Genomic DNA, 13,182 nt, shown 5'->3' on the forward strand with positions numbered 1-13,182 from the left:
ACTTGCCAGCTGGATCACTTCTCCTCACTTTGCAAGGGTCACAAAAGCTTCACCTGTTTTTAATTATGATCCAGACTAACACGGCAAAAGCTGTGCCACTTAACTAAATGTTTTATGTCAAGTTTGAACACAATGCTTGCACTCTGAAATGGGTGTGTTTGTGCAGGGCTTTTTTTTTTTTTTTTTTTTTTTTTTACATATTTTCACAAGAAGCAAACTAAACTAAAAGTCAGAAAAAGTCTTTGCATGCATTTGCAGCTTTTGTCTCATGCAGCCCTGCAGTAGCGGCTGCAGGGACAATGTGTTCAAACTCTCTCAGCACCCTCCACAGGCTGGCTTTCTGATTGGCTGAGCACTGACCATGATGTCATCACTGCACGTTATAAGGGCTCTGACAAATAGCCTGGGAGACACATTGGAGGAAACACTGCTCAACTGAGGCACTGAGCGAGTGAGACACACGGAGATTAAGTGGACCAGACAGTAGAAAGAAGGACATGTGACAGAGAATACTTTGCAGGAGCTACAACAGTGACATTTCTGTTTTATATGGGAGGCAGGAAAGAGGACGACTACCTGTGGAGGTTTGTACTTTTATCTTGACTGGTTTGTTCAGCATGTTTTATGAGCTGTGTTTGCTGAAGCCTAACAGGATGTAATGAGTTGATTTTGTGGTGTTGGTGCTGTCGTTTTTCTTTTTCTTTCTTTCCTTTTTTATGAGAATAAATTCAACAACAGACACAGCTGTGCAAATTTGTTAATGCTACTTTTATATGCATATTATTTCAGATATGCATCTGCAAACATTTCACTGTTTCAAAAATAACAGTGTTATTTTTTTTTTTTTATTGGGCCACTTTTCAGTTTAAATTGTGACTCTTGCCTCTTGTGTTCTCTTGTGTTTGTGTGTGTGTTATCCACATATGGTCTCTACAGATGGGAAGTACAACCCCCCCAGTGTACCTCAATGTGAGTACAGAGATGATCAGCTCGGCTTCAGCCCCAGATAAGAATGAGGAGGGTTACAGTGAGGCAACAATGATCCTGCTGGGCATGATCATGTCCTTACTCGTCCTGTGCATTGTCTTTGGCAACATCCTGGTCATAACAGCGATTGCCCGCTTCCAGCGTCTCCAAAATGTCACTAACTGTTTCATCACATCCCTGGCCTGCGCCGACCTGGTCATGGGTCTTATTGTGGTTCCTTTCGGTGCCTGCTATATCATCTTTAAGACCTGGCACTTTGGTAGTTTCTGGTGTGAGTTCTGGACTGCGACTGATGTGCTCTGTGTGACTGCAAGCATTGAGACTCTGTGTGTCATAGCTCTAGATCGTTATGTGGCCATCACTTCTCCCTTCCGCTACCAGTCACTGCTGACAAAGTACAGGGCTCGTATTGTGGTTGTGCTGGTGTGGGTCATTGCTGCCTTGATATCTTTCCTGCCCATCCACATGAAGTGGTGGATATCAGATGATAAGGAAGCTAGGGAGTGCATTGAGGACAGTAACTGCTGTGAGTTCTACACCAACATGCCTTATGCCATCACCTCCTCTATTGTCTCCTTCTACATCCCTTTGGTCATCATGGTTTTCGTCTACAGCCGTGTCTTCCAGGAGGCTAAGCGCCATCTGAAGAACATTGACCAAATGTCAATGCCTCTGGAGGCCAACAACGGGCGTGGCCAGAAAAAGGCCAAGTTTTGCCTGCGGGAGCACAAAGCCCTAAAGACACTGGGCATCATCATGGGGATCTTCACTCTGTGCTGGCTGCCCTTCTTTTTGCTCAACGTGGTGGTGGCCATATGGAAGGTGGAGGATATCGACCTCACCTTCAGGATACTCAACTGGATAGGTTATGCAAACTCTGCCTTCAACCCACTCATTTACTGCCGGAGTCCTGAGTTCAGATATGCCTTCAAGGAAATCCTCTGCATGAAGAGGAACCGCCTCAGCAACCCGGGACCTGTGAATGGATACATCTACAGCAGGAACAGCTGGCAGAGCGAGCAGCAAGGGAGGAGTAAGGGCAGCTCGGAAGACAGTGATGCCCATGAAGGGTGTCTGGGGAAGGGAACGGGGGTCTGCGCCATTGGGGACGGATCAGTGGATCCCAACGGAAACTGCAGCAAAGACGACTTCGTAACGACTGTGACGACTGTCCTCTAAACTCGGAGCCCTGAGACCTCCGTCAGCAGGGCAATCCAGACATGTTTACACTGCTATCATGACCTTTTTTTCCAATTGATTAATGAAGGTAAGGCCAGTCAAGCTGACTGGTAGAGACTGCTTTAAAGAAACTGTAATAATCGTGCTCAGCAAAGGAGAGTATTTGTGAATAGATACTGTACGTAGATTCCCTTTTCCTTCTGTTAAATTTATCATCTGTAATTTCCATCTACCTCATCACATACTTTTTATTATTATTATTATTATATTTGTTTCTTAACTGACCAGCTAAACTAGTTCACATTAACTCGCTGCCCACAGGAGTTACACTAGGGCAGTATCTAAGCTGTTTATTTACTCTACTAAATGGTCTCTGCATTATATAATTGCTCATTAGCTGGCTCCAATTGAATTTGTGGGCATGTTTTCTATCTCAGAGGTCTTGGCAGAAGATCTCTCAACTTACTAGCATAACGATGTTTTTTTAAACTCAAAGTAAATGTTGTTGGAGGCTGTAACTTCCATTTTGGCGTGCCAATAGGGAGTTCTTACTGTATTTCCATCAGCAAATGGACGAGAAGCATGGAAGGATCACACTTAATGTCTCTTTGGTGCTTTGTTTGAAGAAATACATTCCGAATCAACCAAAATTACAATTTGGATTCATTTTGTTTTTATTTAATTTATTTTTTTACTGGATCATCTCTGTCTGAAAGATGATCAACAACAGGTGTGGCAGAACCTGTCTTTCTCTCTCTCTGCCCCCCCCCCCACCTCTCTGTACTGCTCAGTAATGTTGTGAGGCCCTGCTCCCTGCTATAGTGTTTTACAGCCTGTTACATTGGAGGTTGTGTTGCCAGCAGATAGCACCAAAGTTATCTACATCTCACTGTTGCAAGCTGTGAAACGCCTGGGGCTATCCTCTGTGAGTCACATGATAAAACTTGCAAGTTTGTATAAGTATACGTATCAGTCGAATTCCATTATCGGCCCGAAAGATGTCAAATATCTTTCAGTGCAAAGCCGATGGCATTACAGTAATGTGGTTAATCCTGGGTATTGCCCTTTAAAGCTCACAGCTGTTATGTGAATCAATTGATTTGTTTTTATGTTTGCTACTGCACAGCCATATCTTGGAGTCATATCTTGGATCCTGCCCTCCGGTTTATGTGAGGCATGTAAACCAGTACTTGGTACAGTACATGTATATATCTATTACATAACTGTAAGGCAAACTATTCAAATTTCTTGTCTCTCTATATGCTGATAGCAACAGTCACAGTTGTCCATTTTATTGCACAAGCCTTGTTTGTTTATTGAATTTTGTGGTTGCTGTGTTTCAGCATGTACAGTGTTTACTGAAACCAGAGAAGCCCGTTTCCTAGTCATGGCACAAGGGTACAAACCACACACAATAATAAACGGTGTGTAGAAATAGCCAAGCGATAACAAAGTTCCAGGCCTGAAACACGGTGGTGATGACAACTCATGCTGATACACAGGAATGAGAAAGCGCTCCTGAGCAGTGCACCTTTGTCAGCGCTCCCTGACATTTCCCAGAGTATCCCCACTGTAAACAGATGACTGGATCTTTATGAAATCAGTCTGAAATGCGGATTAGACACTCAGGAGTCCACGGAGCAGTGGCTCAGCTGTTCCAGTTGTTTCAGTCAGTCCACTTCAGACGCTGCTCGGAGTGCAGTCTCCAGGAAATGCGTCAATCCAGCTGAGCCCAGCCCAATAAACACGAATAAATCCATTATCTGTGCCGCTTAGCTGGAGAATCAGATAGCTCCCTCTTAAAAACAACACTGAAACAGATTAGAAGATTACAGTTTACAGATTAAGTATACAGTTCCCAATTTGCAGGTTGTGTTGAGATCCAACGGGTCAACCTGAAATGAGACTCATTCTTATCGCCCGTCCTAAGATCACAGGCTCTTGGGAATGTCACTTTTTGACTCATGCAAACATTAATGGAAAATGAGCTCCCAGCATGCAAGGCAGCAGGCAAGGCTTGGATTTGGATCAATTGGATTATTTACACACTTATTCCCACACTAAACGACTTGCAAGATGATTACTCTCAAGAGGAGTAACGGAGGTGTTGCTGCAAATGTAACCCACTTTCCCCAGACGGTTTGGCGATCTCTAGTATGTTCTGATCAATGTGACAGCGTGCTAAATGTGGCCCCTGAAGGCTGGAGAGGGGGGAGCAGGGATTCTCTGCCAGTCTAAATTGGTGTTAGTGACCTGCGTTTTTGTGCATGCAGCGTTGCCTCTAGAGTGAGGTCAGCTAGCACCGTCAAAACTGTGAACTTTGTTCCCTCAGAGGAATCTCTATGTACTGTATCACCAGGTTTGGTCAGCACTGTTGTCGTAGACCATAGGAATAGACGTAACCGTGGTGTCATCATACGTCAATGTTTGCCATGTGAAAAACAAGCTTTCCACTCTGTTGATCTTTTTTCTGTTTTCCTTTTTCATGGATTTACAGCAAAGTAAATGCATGGGTTAAATGTCATACGGAATTCTCCAGGGTTTTATTTTCAACATTTTCACTGCACAGCATGCACAAGCACAACACAGATAGAAGAAGACTTTGATATAAAACTATTGTATTTATTCACACCATCAATCAACGCCTTGAAACGAAATTAATGAGTCACGGCTCCATTAAAAAAAGGTCCATATTCAAAACACGTCATTTTTTAGAAACACTTCACAAGTGGCAGTTTGCATGTGCGCTGTATATTTGTGGTGATGTGTTTGTGAACTGTGGTGCCATTTCCTATCAAAGTGATCTGTTCAAGTGCGGAGGTAGTGGTAGGTTGTAAACTACATATCCACACTGCTCCCTCCTGGCAGTGGCCTCCTCTTGCACCTCAGCTGTCTGAGTTATTAACGGTTACTGTTTCATCAATGCATCTGTATAATAAGGAATGTAATTCATGGCTTCACCTCCACACGCTGGAGGACAACACAGTCATGTGCAATGAATATTGAATGATTAGCTGAGACAACATTCCAAGTACGGCTGATGGTGTGCTATCCATTCACATAAAAAGGTTACTTTAAAAGTGGATTGTGGATTAAAGACAAACCTTAGAGGTTATATTAGAATGTGGCACAAATATTTTCAGCGTAAAAGATTGTAATGTATGTCAAGGGTTGACACATTTTAATACGATGAAGGCTCAGGTGGGCTGATGCTAATGCTGTCTACGCTGAGTCATTATTGTTCCTATTTAATAAAAGTCACTGTGCCTCACAAGAACAGCTCCCAATGTTTTAGAGTAGGTCTCTCACTAACTTAAAGCAGCACTGTATAGCACTTTCATGACACACTTGCAGAACCTTTCGAGCAACTGAATCCATGTTGAGTTCATGAACTTTCAACAATTGTGTGGCCGGGGAGCTGTGCCTCTTCTCTTGTACCATAATATTTTTGTGGAAGTTCTCTTTCCTGTTTGCGACTAAAAATGAAGAGTCACGAGAAACCGAATCACAGCACAGCCGCTGCTGAAGGTGGACTATTCTGGTGTATCGATGTATGTAAATGTGAATTTTCTATGAAAGTTAAGTATTGCTTTAGCCGCCATATGAAAAAGTAAACCTATTACATGTGAACCTTTTTTCGTGGAGTGGAAAAAGTCGTCACTCAGCTGAATGTTTACTAAATGTTTGCAAGCTATTTTCGCACAAGTTCTTGTCACTGTTAACTTAATGAAGCCTGTTACAACATTTGGTGTCCTGTGATATTTATGAAAAAGCAAGTGTATGTGCTGTATTGTTTGTATTGAAATAAATTATGTACATGTTGCATGTTATGTCCTCACTGATGTGTCCTTTATTGTCATTAAACTGCACAACTGTAAAATACAAAGAATCTAAAGAATAAAGTCTGAGCCACCTGAATGCATCAAGCCTGCACGCTGACAGCAGTTAAGTCTATTTCAGTATGGGAAAACCAGTCATCGGCATGTGATCCAGATGGAATGATGGACAGGAGGGAGATCGGGACATTATGCAACTCTTTCCATTCTGCTCGGTGCTCCAAGTAATCATAGATTATACAGACCACCTAATTCTATCCCAGAAATCCAACGGAGGAGGACAGTAGAGATATATAGAGCCATAAAAATGTCTTGATATTTGGCTGCAGGGGAAAAACAGTTTTATATGTTTCTTTTGAGCACAAAACGTGTTCATGTGCTGAATGAGAGGAGTCGTTAAAATGGTTAGGAATGCAGAAAACCATGAGCTGCAACGACATGTATTAACTATAGATTAGTGATGATCAGTGGATTTCATAGCAAACAAACATTGGACGCCTGTAAAATGAGATCATGTGCTTTCATCGGTCAGAATAGTGTTTAGTCTTCTTTATGTGTGGCAGAGAAGCGTGGAAGATGACGTCATTCATCGACAACATATATGTCACATGACTTCTTATGACTGGATGCAACGTACCCGTTCATGCTTTTTAATCATGACTACTGTGTGTTGATAATTGTATTGTTCTCAGCTGCATAAATGAGCTGCAAATGTTAAACTAACTAGCTTACTGTGTACAGCAGAAGCCAAGTGGAAAACTTCCTACTACAGCACATGAGTTTATCAGGTTGTACAAGCTGAGCAAACAGTCAATCACAGAGAATCAGCTTCTGAAGAATCAGCCAAACACACACTTACCATTACATAAACAGTCTAAAAGCTTTCAATCGAATATTATCTGTGCTTTCCTTCGGCAGTTAGATTTCACAGTGGAACATCGGCGTTGTTGCAGAGGAATCGTCAGTGTTAATTCATTCACTTTTGCGCACAAGAGCTCTTCACCGTCTGTCGCCCTCTAATACTTTAAAACTCAAGCTTCCCCCTGCAGTGTCGGATTGCAATTTCACTTTCAGTCGCCTTTGAGGGGTTTAGACGTGCACTGAGGCGATCCACAGGGATGTGTGCAAACATAAGCCTGAGAGATCTGCAGCGTGCGCTCTGGTGCATGATGGCCAATTTTCAGTTGCTGACACAGAAACGTACAGAAATCACACCCAAATCATTTTGCCAACAGTCTGCTCAGGCTTTCAAACATAAGTCTATGCACGGTAATATCTATTATCAGGCTTCAAGGACTCAAATCCTTAAGAGCCAGATAAAATGGCTGTTTTCCCACATCTAGACCCACTGTCTGAGTCACCGTTTTAAACGAAAGCACCAGGGAGGGCAACTCTCTGGAAAGAAGGAGCTTGTTTTTGGTACAGGGTGACTATTTTTTCAGATATTTTAATCATTGGAGTGCATGCCGAGTGTGAGTATGTGAAAATGTTGTCTCTGATAGATCGATAAGTCCCCTGGCACCTCGGTGACTACAGTGACCAAGGCACCACAATGTCTGCGGTTCCCTCGCTCCCAAGGGCCTTACTAGCATGTGCGTGTGTGTGCATGTGTGTGTGTGTGTGTGTGTGTGTATTTGAGAGCATGTGGATGTATTTGCACACGTTGGCACATCTCAACTTGTAGCTTGTCCACATCTGAAAAACTAGCTCCATCCGACCTGAGGTTATAAAAGCAAATATGAACCCAAAAGATGTGTTTCACTCTGTTTCCAAAGCCAAAGAAAATGCAATAAAACACTTCTTCAAAAATATTTTACTTCTCAAACATGCTCCTCTTGTCAGTACCACAAACTGAGTAAAGTTTCTCATTCGTCAGTGTGGCAAATGTTTTGTTTCCTACGTGCAAGCTCAGAATAAAAGAGAGTATTTCCTTTGACAGTTGATTTATACTGTGATCTGTAACACTCAAATCTCAAAGATGGAGACTCTGGATGTGTAGTGTCAGCTCTTTTCTCTCTCTTTATAAAATAACGGAGCCATGGGCAACAAGATACATCATCATTAAAAAACTCAAATCTATGCTCATACGACATTCAGTGCAAATCAGTTGGCAAAACACCAAGACATCAGTGGGATGGATGTGACATTATCGGTGTGAACCGGATATAGGATGTAGGGGTCAAGGGTCAATCACATAGCGAATGATGCCTCAAAAGCTCTCTGGGACACATGAGCATCAGTGTAATTGCACAGCAGCCCTTGACTGTGTTCCTTATTCCGTTTCCTCTTCTTCTACTACTCCTGCAGGCCCGGTCACACCAGGAAGTGGCACAACAAAATGAATCTAAGTCCTCATGACAAAGGCAGTGCTGTAGGATCGATGATGTGGGGACTGCTCACCGGACTAGTTGGTGAAGTGTAGCTGGTGAGCCGGAAACGTGCTGGCACTAGTAACAATAGCCTCTTTCTGTTTTCTCTCTCTACCTGTTATTTCCCACTGGAATTGTGTTCTCATGATTGTACATCATTTAATTTAGTGAAGAAAAAAAAAGCTTTCTGAGCGAACAGACTTTCTAACTGTCTACAAGCTTACTGACAGTTAACAGTCTGCAGTCAGGCAGCAAGTTAAAAGTGGATGGTGCGTCACAGCTAATAAGCTACGATGGCGTCCTCCATTCTTGACACTCCAATTCATTCCCTCAAAGGTCAGCACTGTCACGGCTTGACACTGTGTTTGCTGCTTTGCTCTTATTTTCTTGTGTCTGTAGCTTTGCTCTTTGTAAGTTATGGTTCAACTGGCTCCTGACTTTGTTTCTCCCAGAGACCAAAGGAGGATAAAACACACCCTCCCCAGTGCACTTGTGTACAGTATGTACAGAACAGCTCTTCTGAGCAGACTGGCTACAAACTGCATGCATCTGTGTGCGGTTTTCTATGATGAAAAATGCAGTCTGGCTTTGATTTACAGGAGGTCAAGAGAGGTTTTTGTACTGGTGGTCATGCACAATAATTTAACTGTTCATAGCCAAGAAGGAGTGTTGCATTATTTAATTTCAAGTGTCAGCCTCATACTTGTAGTTTTTTAAATGTTTGTCCTCATCCTGCTGCTGATAGTGTATGACTTAATAGTGGATGACTCCTGGTTTAAATTTGAATACATCAGAGGATTGACGCAGGCCAAAGTGGATCCAGTGTAATAATACCGTTTAAAATGTGCCTCAGCTCTGTCTTTTTCTTTCTTTCCTTAATGGCTCAATTATCTGACAAAATAGGAGTCATAATTTGCCTCCATGTAGTCAATTTGACTCCGAGCCAGCTCCGGTTTATTGTATTCTTAATGGGTAAGCAATCGTATTTGTTGATGGCTTTGTTAAGTAGCACTTTTCCACCTTTTCAAAAGCCACCGTGTAGTTCTGTTCCGTGTATTTCAAACACAAGCAAGTGTTGTATGGCACAGTGTGTCCTGAGCTGCTGGGATTGACTTTTGCAGAACGAATATTTCTTCCAGCAACCTGCTCACGTAAAATGGAAAGCTTACATTAATCATGCACTCCTTTGTTATCACAACTCACAGAACAGCTCTATAGCCAAGACTGATGTATGGGAGCAGTTTGACAAAATTCGAGCTGTCACTCACTCGTGGTCTTGCGGAAATGGGTGACTTCCATCAGAAAATGTTCCTCTTTTCTAATCTAACTGGAATCCTGATTTTAAATCATCCAAAAGAAACACAAACACAGGAAGGAATGATTGTCACATTTTTGTAGCGTCCTAACAAGAGTGGAAATTCCTCTGACCAGCCACATTCTCACTTGTCGGACCATTGTCTTTATCCCAGCATTCCCTGACGTACTCACAGTGTTTACTAAATGACAGACAAAGATGCTTGTCAGTTAAGTAAATGGATGCCTACAGATATGGATATAGTGTGTGTGTGTGTGTGTGTGTGTGTGTGTGTGTGTGTGTGTGTGTGTGTGCGTGCGTATGGTTAATGCCCCGTGGCAAAGAAGTATCCAGGAGTAAACCCTGACACAACACAGAAATGGAAGCTATGAATTGTATCTAATACACATACTTAGATCCACGTTGGCTGCTGCTGCTTTGTGAAGAAATTGGACGGCCATCATTTGTTTCCTAATGTTCCCAAAAGAAAGCAAAACAATAAAATTTAAAAAAAAGGTCAGTAAAATCAGGTTAAACGTGACCAAATTCTGGTTTTATTTGCGCTCCATGTTGTACTTAAAGTGCAAATAAAACCATTTTCAAACCAATTCAGATGCCTGTAACCCGAAAGGCCTGTTATCAGACCGATGTACCATCCCAGACATTTACAACTTCACGTTTAGGTCGTGACCGCTGAGAAGAGACAGTTCCTGTCAGCTCCACTAATGAAAATCTGCATAGACAGAGTGAAACCAGAGTTAATCCTGCTGGTCAAACTTTCATCACGAGCTGCTGTAGTTATTCACCTTGACCTTATTGAGGTTACCAGAAGACACTGACAGCGTGGGTAATGTTTCAGTTTGCTGTGAGATCGTATTAGCTGGAGCAGTCAAGCTGTGACTGTAACTTTTCCTTAATGTTATTGAGAGACTCTGCAATCTGCAATCACCCAGGATGGAACAAACTGAAAAATGATGCAGTGCGTCTGTGTGTGTGTGTGTGTGTGTGTGTGTTGTGGTGGATATGATAAACTCATTCACCTTTTACAACAGTGTAGGATAATGTAGCCAGGCAGTACAGTTATTATCCCTGGGAATGAGAGATGGGATAGAGGAGGAAAGACCGTGTGCTGTAAACTGTAAAAAAAAACGAACCACTGAAATTCTACTGTGACAAATCAGGAATGTTCCCAATGACATTTTACACTCAATGTCTTTTTGTTAAGATCATTGAATTAATCAGCTAATTTAGTGCAGAAATATCACAAACCAACTTTTTGGCTGCTTGTGTTGCTGTTATTGTTATTGCTTGTGTGTACCTCAGAGTAATCCAGTGTCACCTCCGTACACGTATTTGTAATATGTTTACGGACGTACATACATGCATATTTAGGCATTTAAATTGTTTTCATATAACTCCAAAACCCACTATTACTTGTCCATCAATTAGCTGCATAAATTAAAGAATTTGCTTATGAGGCTATATTTTGAAATATTTTGTTAAATTGCTTATTCTTTTGCTTGGACACTATTTGTTAAGTATTTGCTTCGTCCCTTCCTCATCTAGTTCTCCTTCTCAAACAATGTATAAACAGTTTTGTAGGGCTGCAAATTAGTTTAGTCTTAAAAAACAATGTAATGATAATATATAACTGTATAACCAAACTCTGTTAAGAGTTCATACTAAGATATAATACTTTGACGACGGACTGCTCAGTTCAGTTAAATTGAGCACAACTTATCTATCTCTTTGTCCTCAGTTGTTTTAGGTCCACAAGTCCTCATGAGATCCACGTGAATATGGAACAATGTGACACACATGTACAGTACCTACACTTGAATAGTTTCTCGGCTGGTTACCATTCAATGCAAAACATTTTTTGCATTTTTTCTTTTTTGTCTTAAGTGTGTCGGGCACACATTGTTTGCACAGAGGGGACAAGGAAAAGAAAGCAAGTTTCTTATTAGGTAAGTGTAGTGTGTCACATCATACAAATGCTGTTAATCCTAGTTCATCCTATTCCTAAATGCTCATGAGGTTAGTTTAAGCCACCTTTAGCTGATAGCGTCATGGGTTTCCAAGTATTATTGTTTTCTGAAACTGATATCTCTCAGTCTAAGAATGTCATCCAGGACAAAAGAGCATCGACAATCCAGTTGTTTTAGAAGGAAGTCATAGAAAGGTCGTTTCATGAAAGACACATTCATACAGTGACATGCTATTATGAGCTGTGATCGTCTATTATTTAAACTACCTGGTCTAAGGCTTGGAATACTAATCAACAAAATATATATTTTTTTGTATGCCAAAGAAATAAGTCAATACAAATTCTACATTTTTTGCACTAATTGCCTTACATGTTGTTTGGTGGAGAGTTTTCCTGCCACATGAGATTTTTCAGCCTTGTATATTTCTACTGTTGGTGCTTATGAGCCTTTGTAGTTCATAGTGAGAATGACAAATGTAAACTTGTTAAGCAAAAGTCCCTAAAGATCATTTGAAAGTAACCCTGGGAATACTTAAAAAGGAAGAACAATCCAGTGCTTGTTTTGGCACACTTGGATGTGTTGTGAACTTGTGCTAAACTCATGCCTGTGGGGGGAAGGAAGAAGCCCAGCAACATTATTCAGCATGCAGACCATGTATGCAAACATTCCTTCCTCTGGCTCATTGCTTAACAACAACTTAATGCTTAGCAGTTCCCCTCTGCTTGGCCTTGCCTAAAACACTCACTTTTATTTGCTCTGCTTTGCCATTTTCCGTTCTGCCAGTTCCATAAAATGTAGGATTGTTAATATCTTCTTACTGTAATTCAAGAAATGCCATTAGGCATGCTGCTCTCTCCAAAAGTGTGGTTGAATTCAAGAGGCACCACATTGTAGGCCTACTGTCCAAACAGCTAGATCCTGTCAGAGAATGCATTTTAATATAAAAACCACACCTGTTTCTAGCTCACAGTGTCACACAACGACTTTCTTGCACAAACGGACGTCAGTATTGGACTTTAATTGAACCCATGCCAAGAATGTGACTGAGAGGACACTTTCCATTATGCTCAACGTGGATTGCTACCATTGCCAGGCAGATGACAGAAATCTTTTTCTCTGCTTGCCCCCGTCTCTCTCTCACCTGTTGTAAGTGGCCACAGCAGCTGTTGCAGCACAGGCTGCAGATAGGAATTGTCTTTCACTGCCCACCTCTGGCTGAACTGAGGAACAGCAGCATCATGACGGCTTCATGGACATAGCTCTCTCTAGTGGTGCGTTCAAGACTTTGCTCCCCGGTGGCTCTGGGTTGCAAAGCATAGAAACAGAAAATTATGTTTAGTGCGTATTGTCCTTTTCAAATACACCATCCCTGCCATGATGCTCTCCTGGGCTCTTATGTAGCATTATGTAGCACAGTCTGAAGGTCCGCTGGTCAGTGAGCTGGCCTGTGTGCAGTATGACATTACACTGAAAAAATGAAATTGGTATTTTATCTGCCTGGGCTGGTCTCAGACTACTGTATGGAAAAC

The 13,182-nt window shown here is 41.8% G+C and overlaps 1 protein-coding gene across 1 annotated transcript; it reads left to right on the forward strand.

Moving 5' to 3' along the window:
* The first annotated feature begins 431 nt into the window (after positions 1–431).
* On the forward strand, positions 432–5,996 carry adrb2a (adrenoceptor beta 2, surface a). The gene is made up of 2 exons (XM_070836844.1): positions 432–584; positions 937–5,996. The coding sequence occupies exon 2, from the start codon at positions 937–939 to the stop codon at positions 2,164–2,166; it is 1,230 nt and encodes a 409-aa protein (XP_070692945.1). The 5' UTR covers positions 432–584; the 3' UTR covers positions 2,167–5,996.
* The last annotated feature ends 7,186 nt before the right edge of the window (positions 5,997–13,182 follow it).

This window comes from Pempheris klunzingeri, chromosome 9, assembly GCF_042242105.1.
Source record: "Pempheris klunzingeri isolate RE-2024b chromosome 9, fPemKlu1.hap1, whole genome shotgun sequence".
Taxonomy (NCBI): Eukaryota; Metazoa; Chordata; class Actinopteri; order Acropomatiformes; family Pempheridae; genus Pempheris; species Pempheris klunzingeri.

Bases quoted from the DNA above. Each gene is read 5' to 3' on its own strand.
- adrb2a (XM_070836844.1), top strand. From the start codon at position 937: ATGGGAAGTACAACCCCCCCAGTGTACCTCAATGTGAGTACAGAGATG.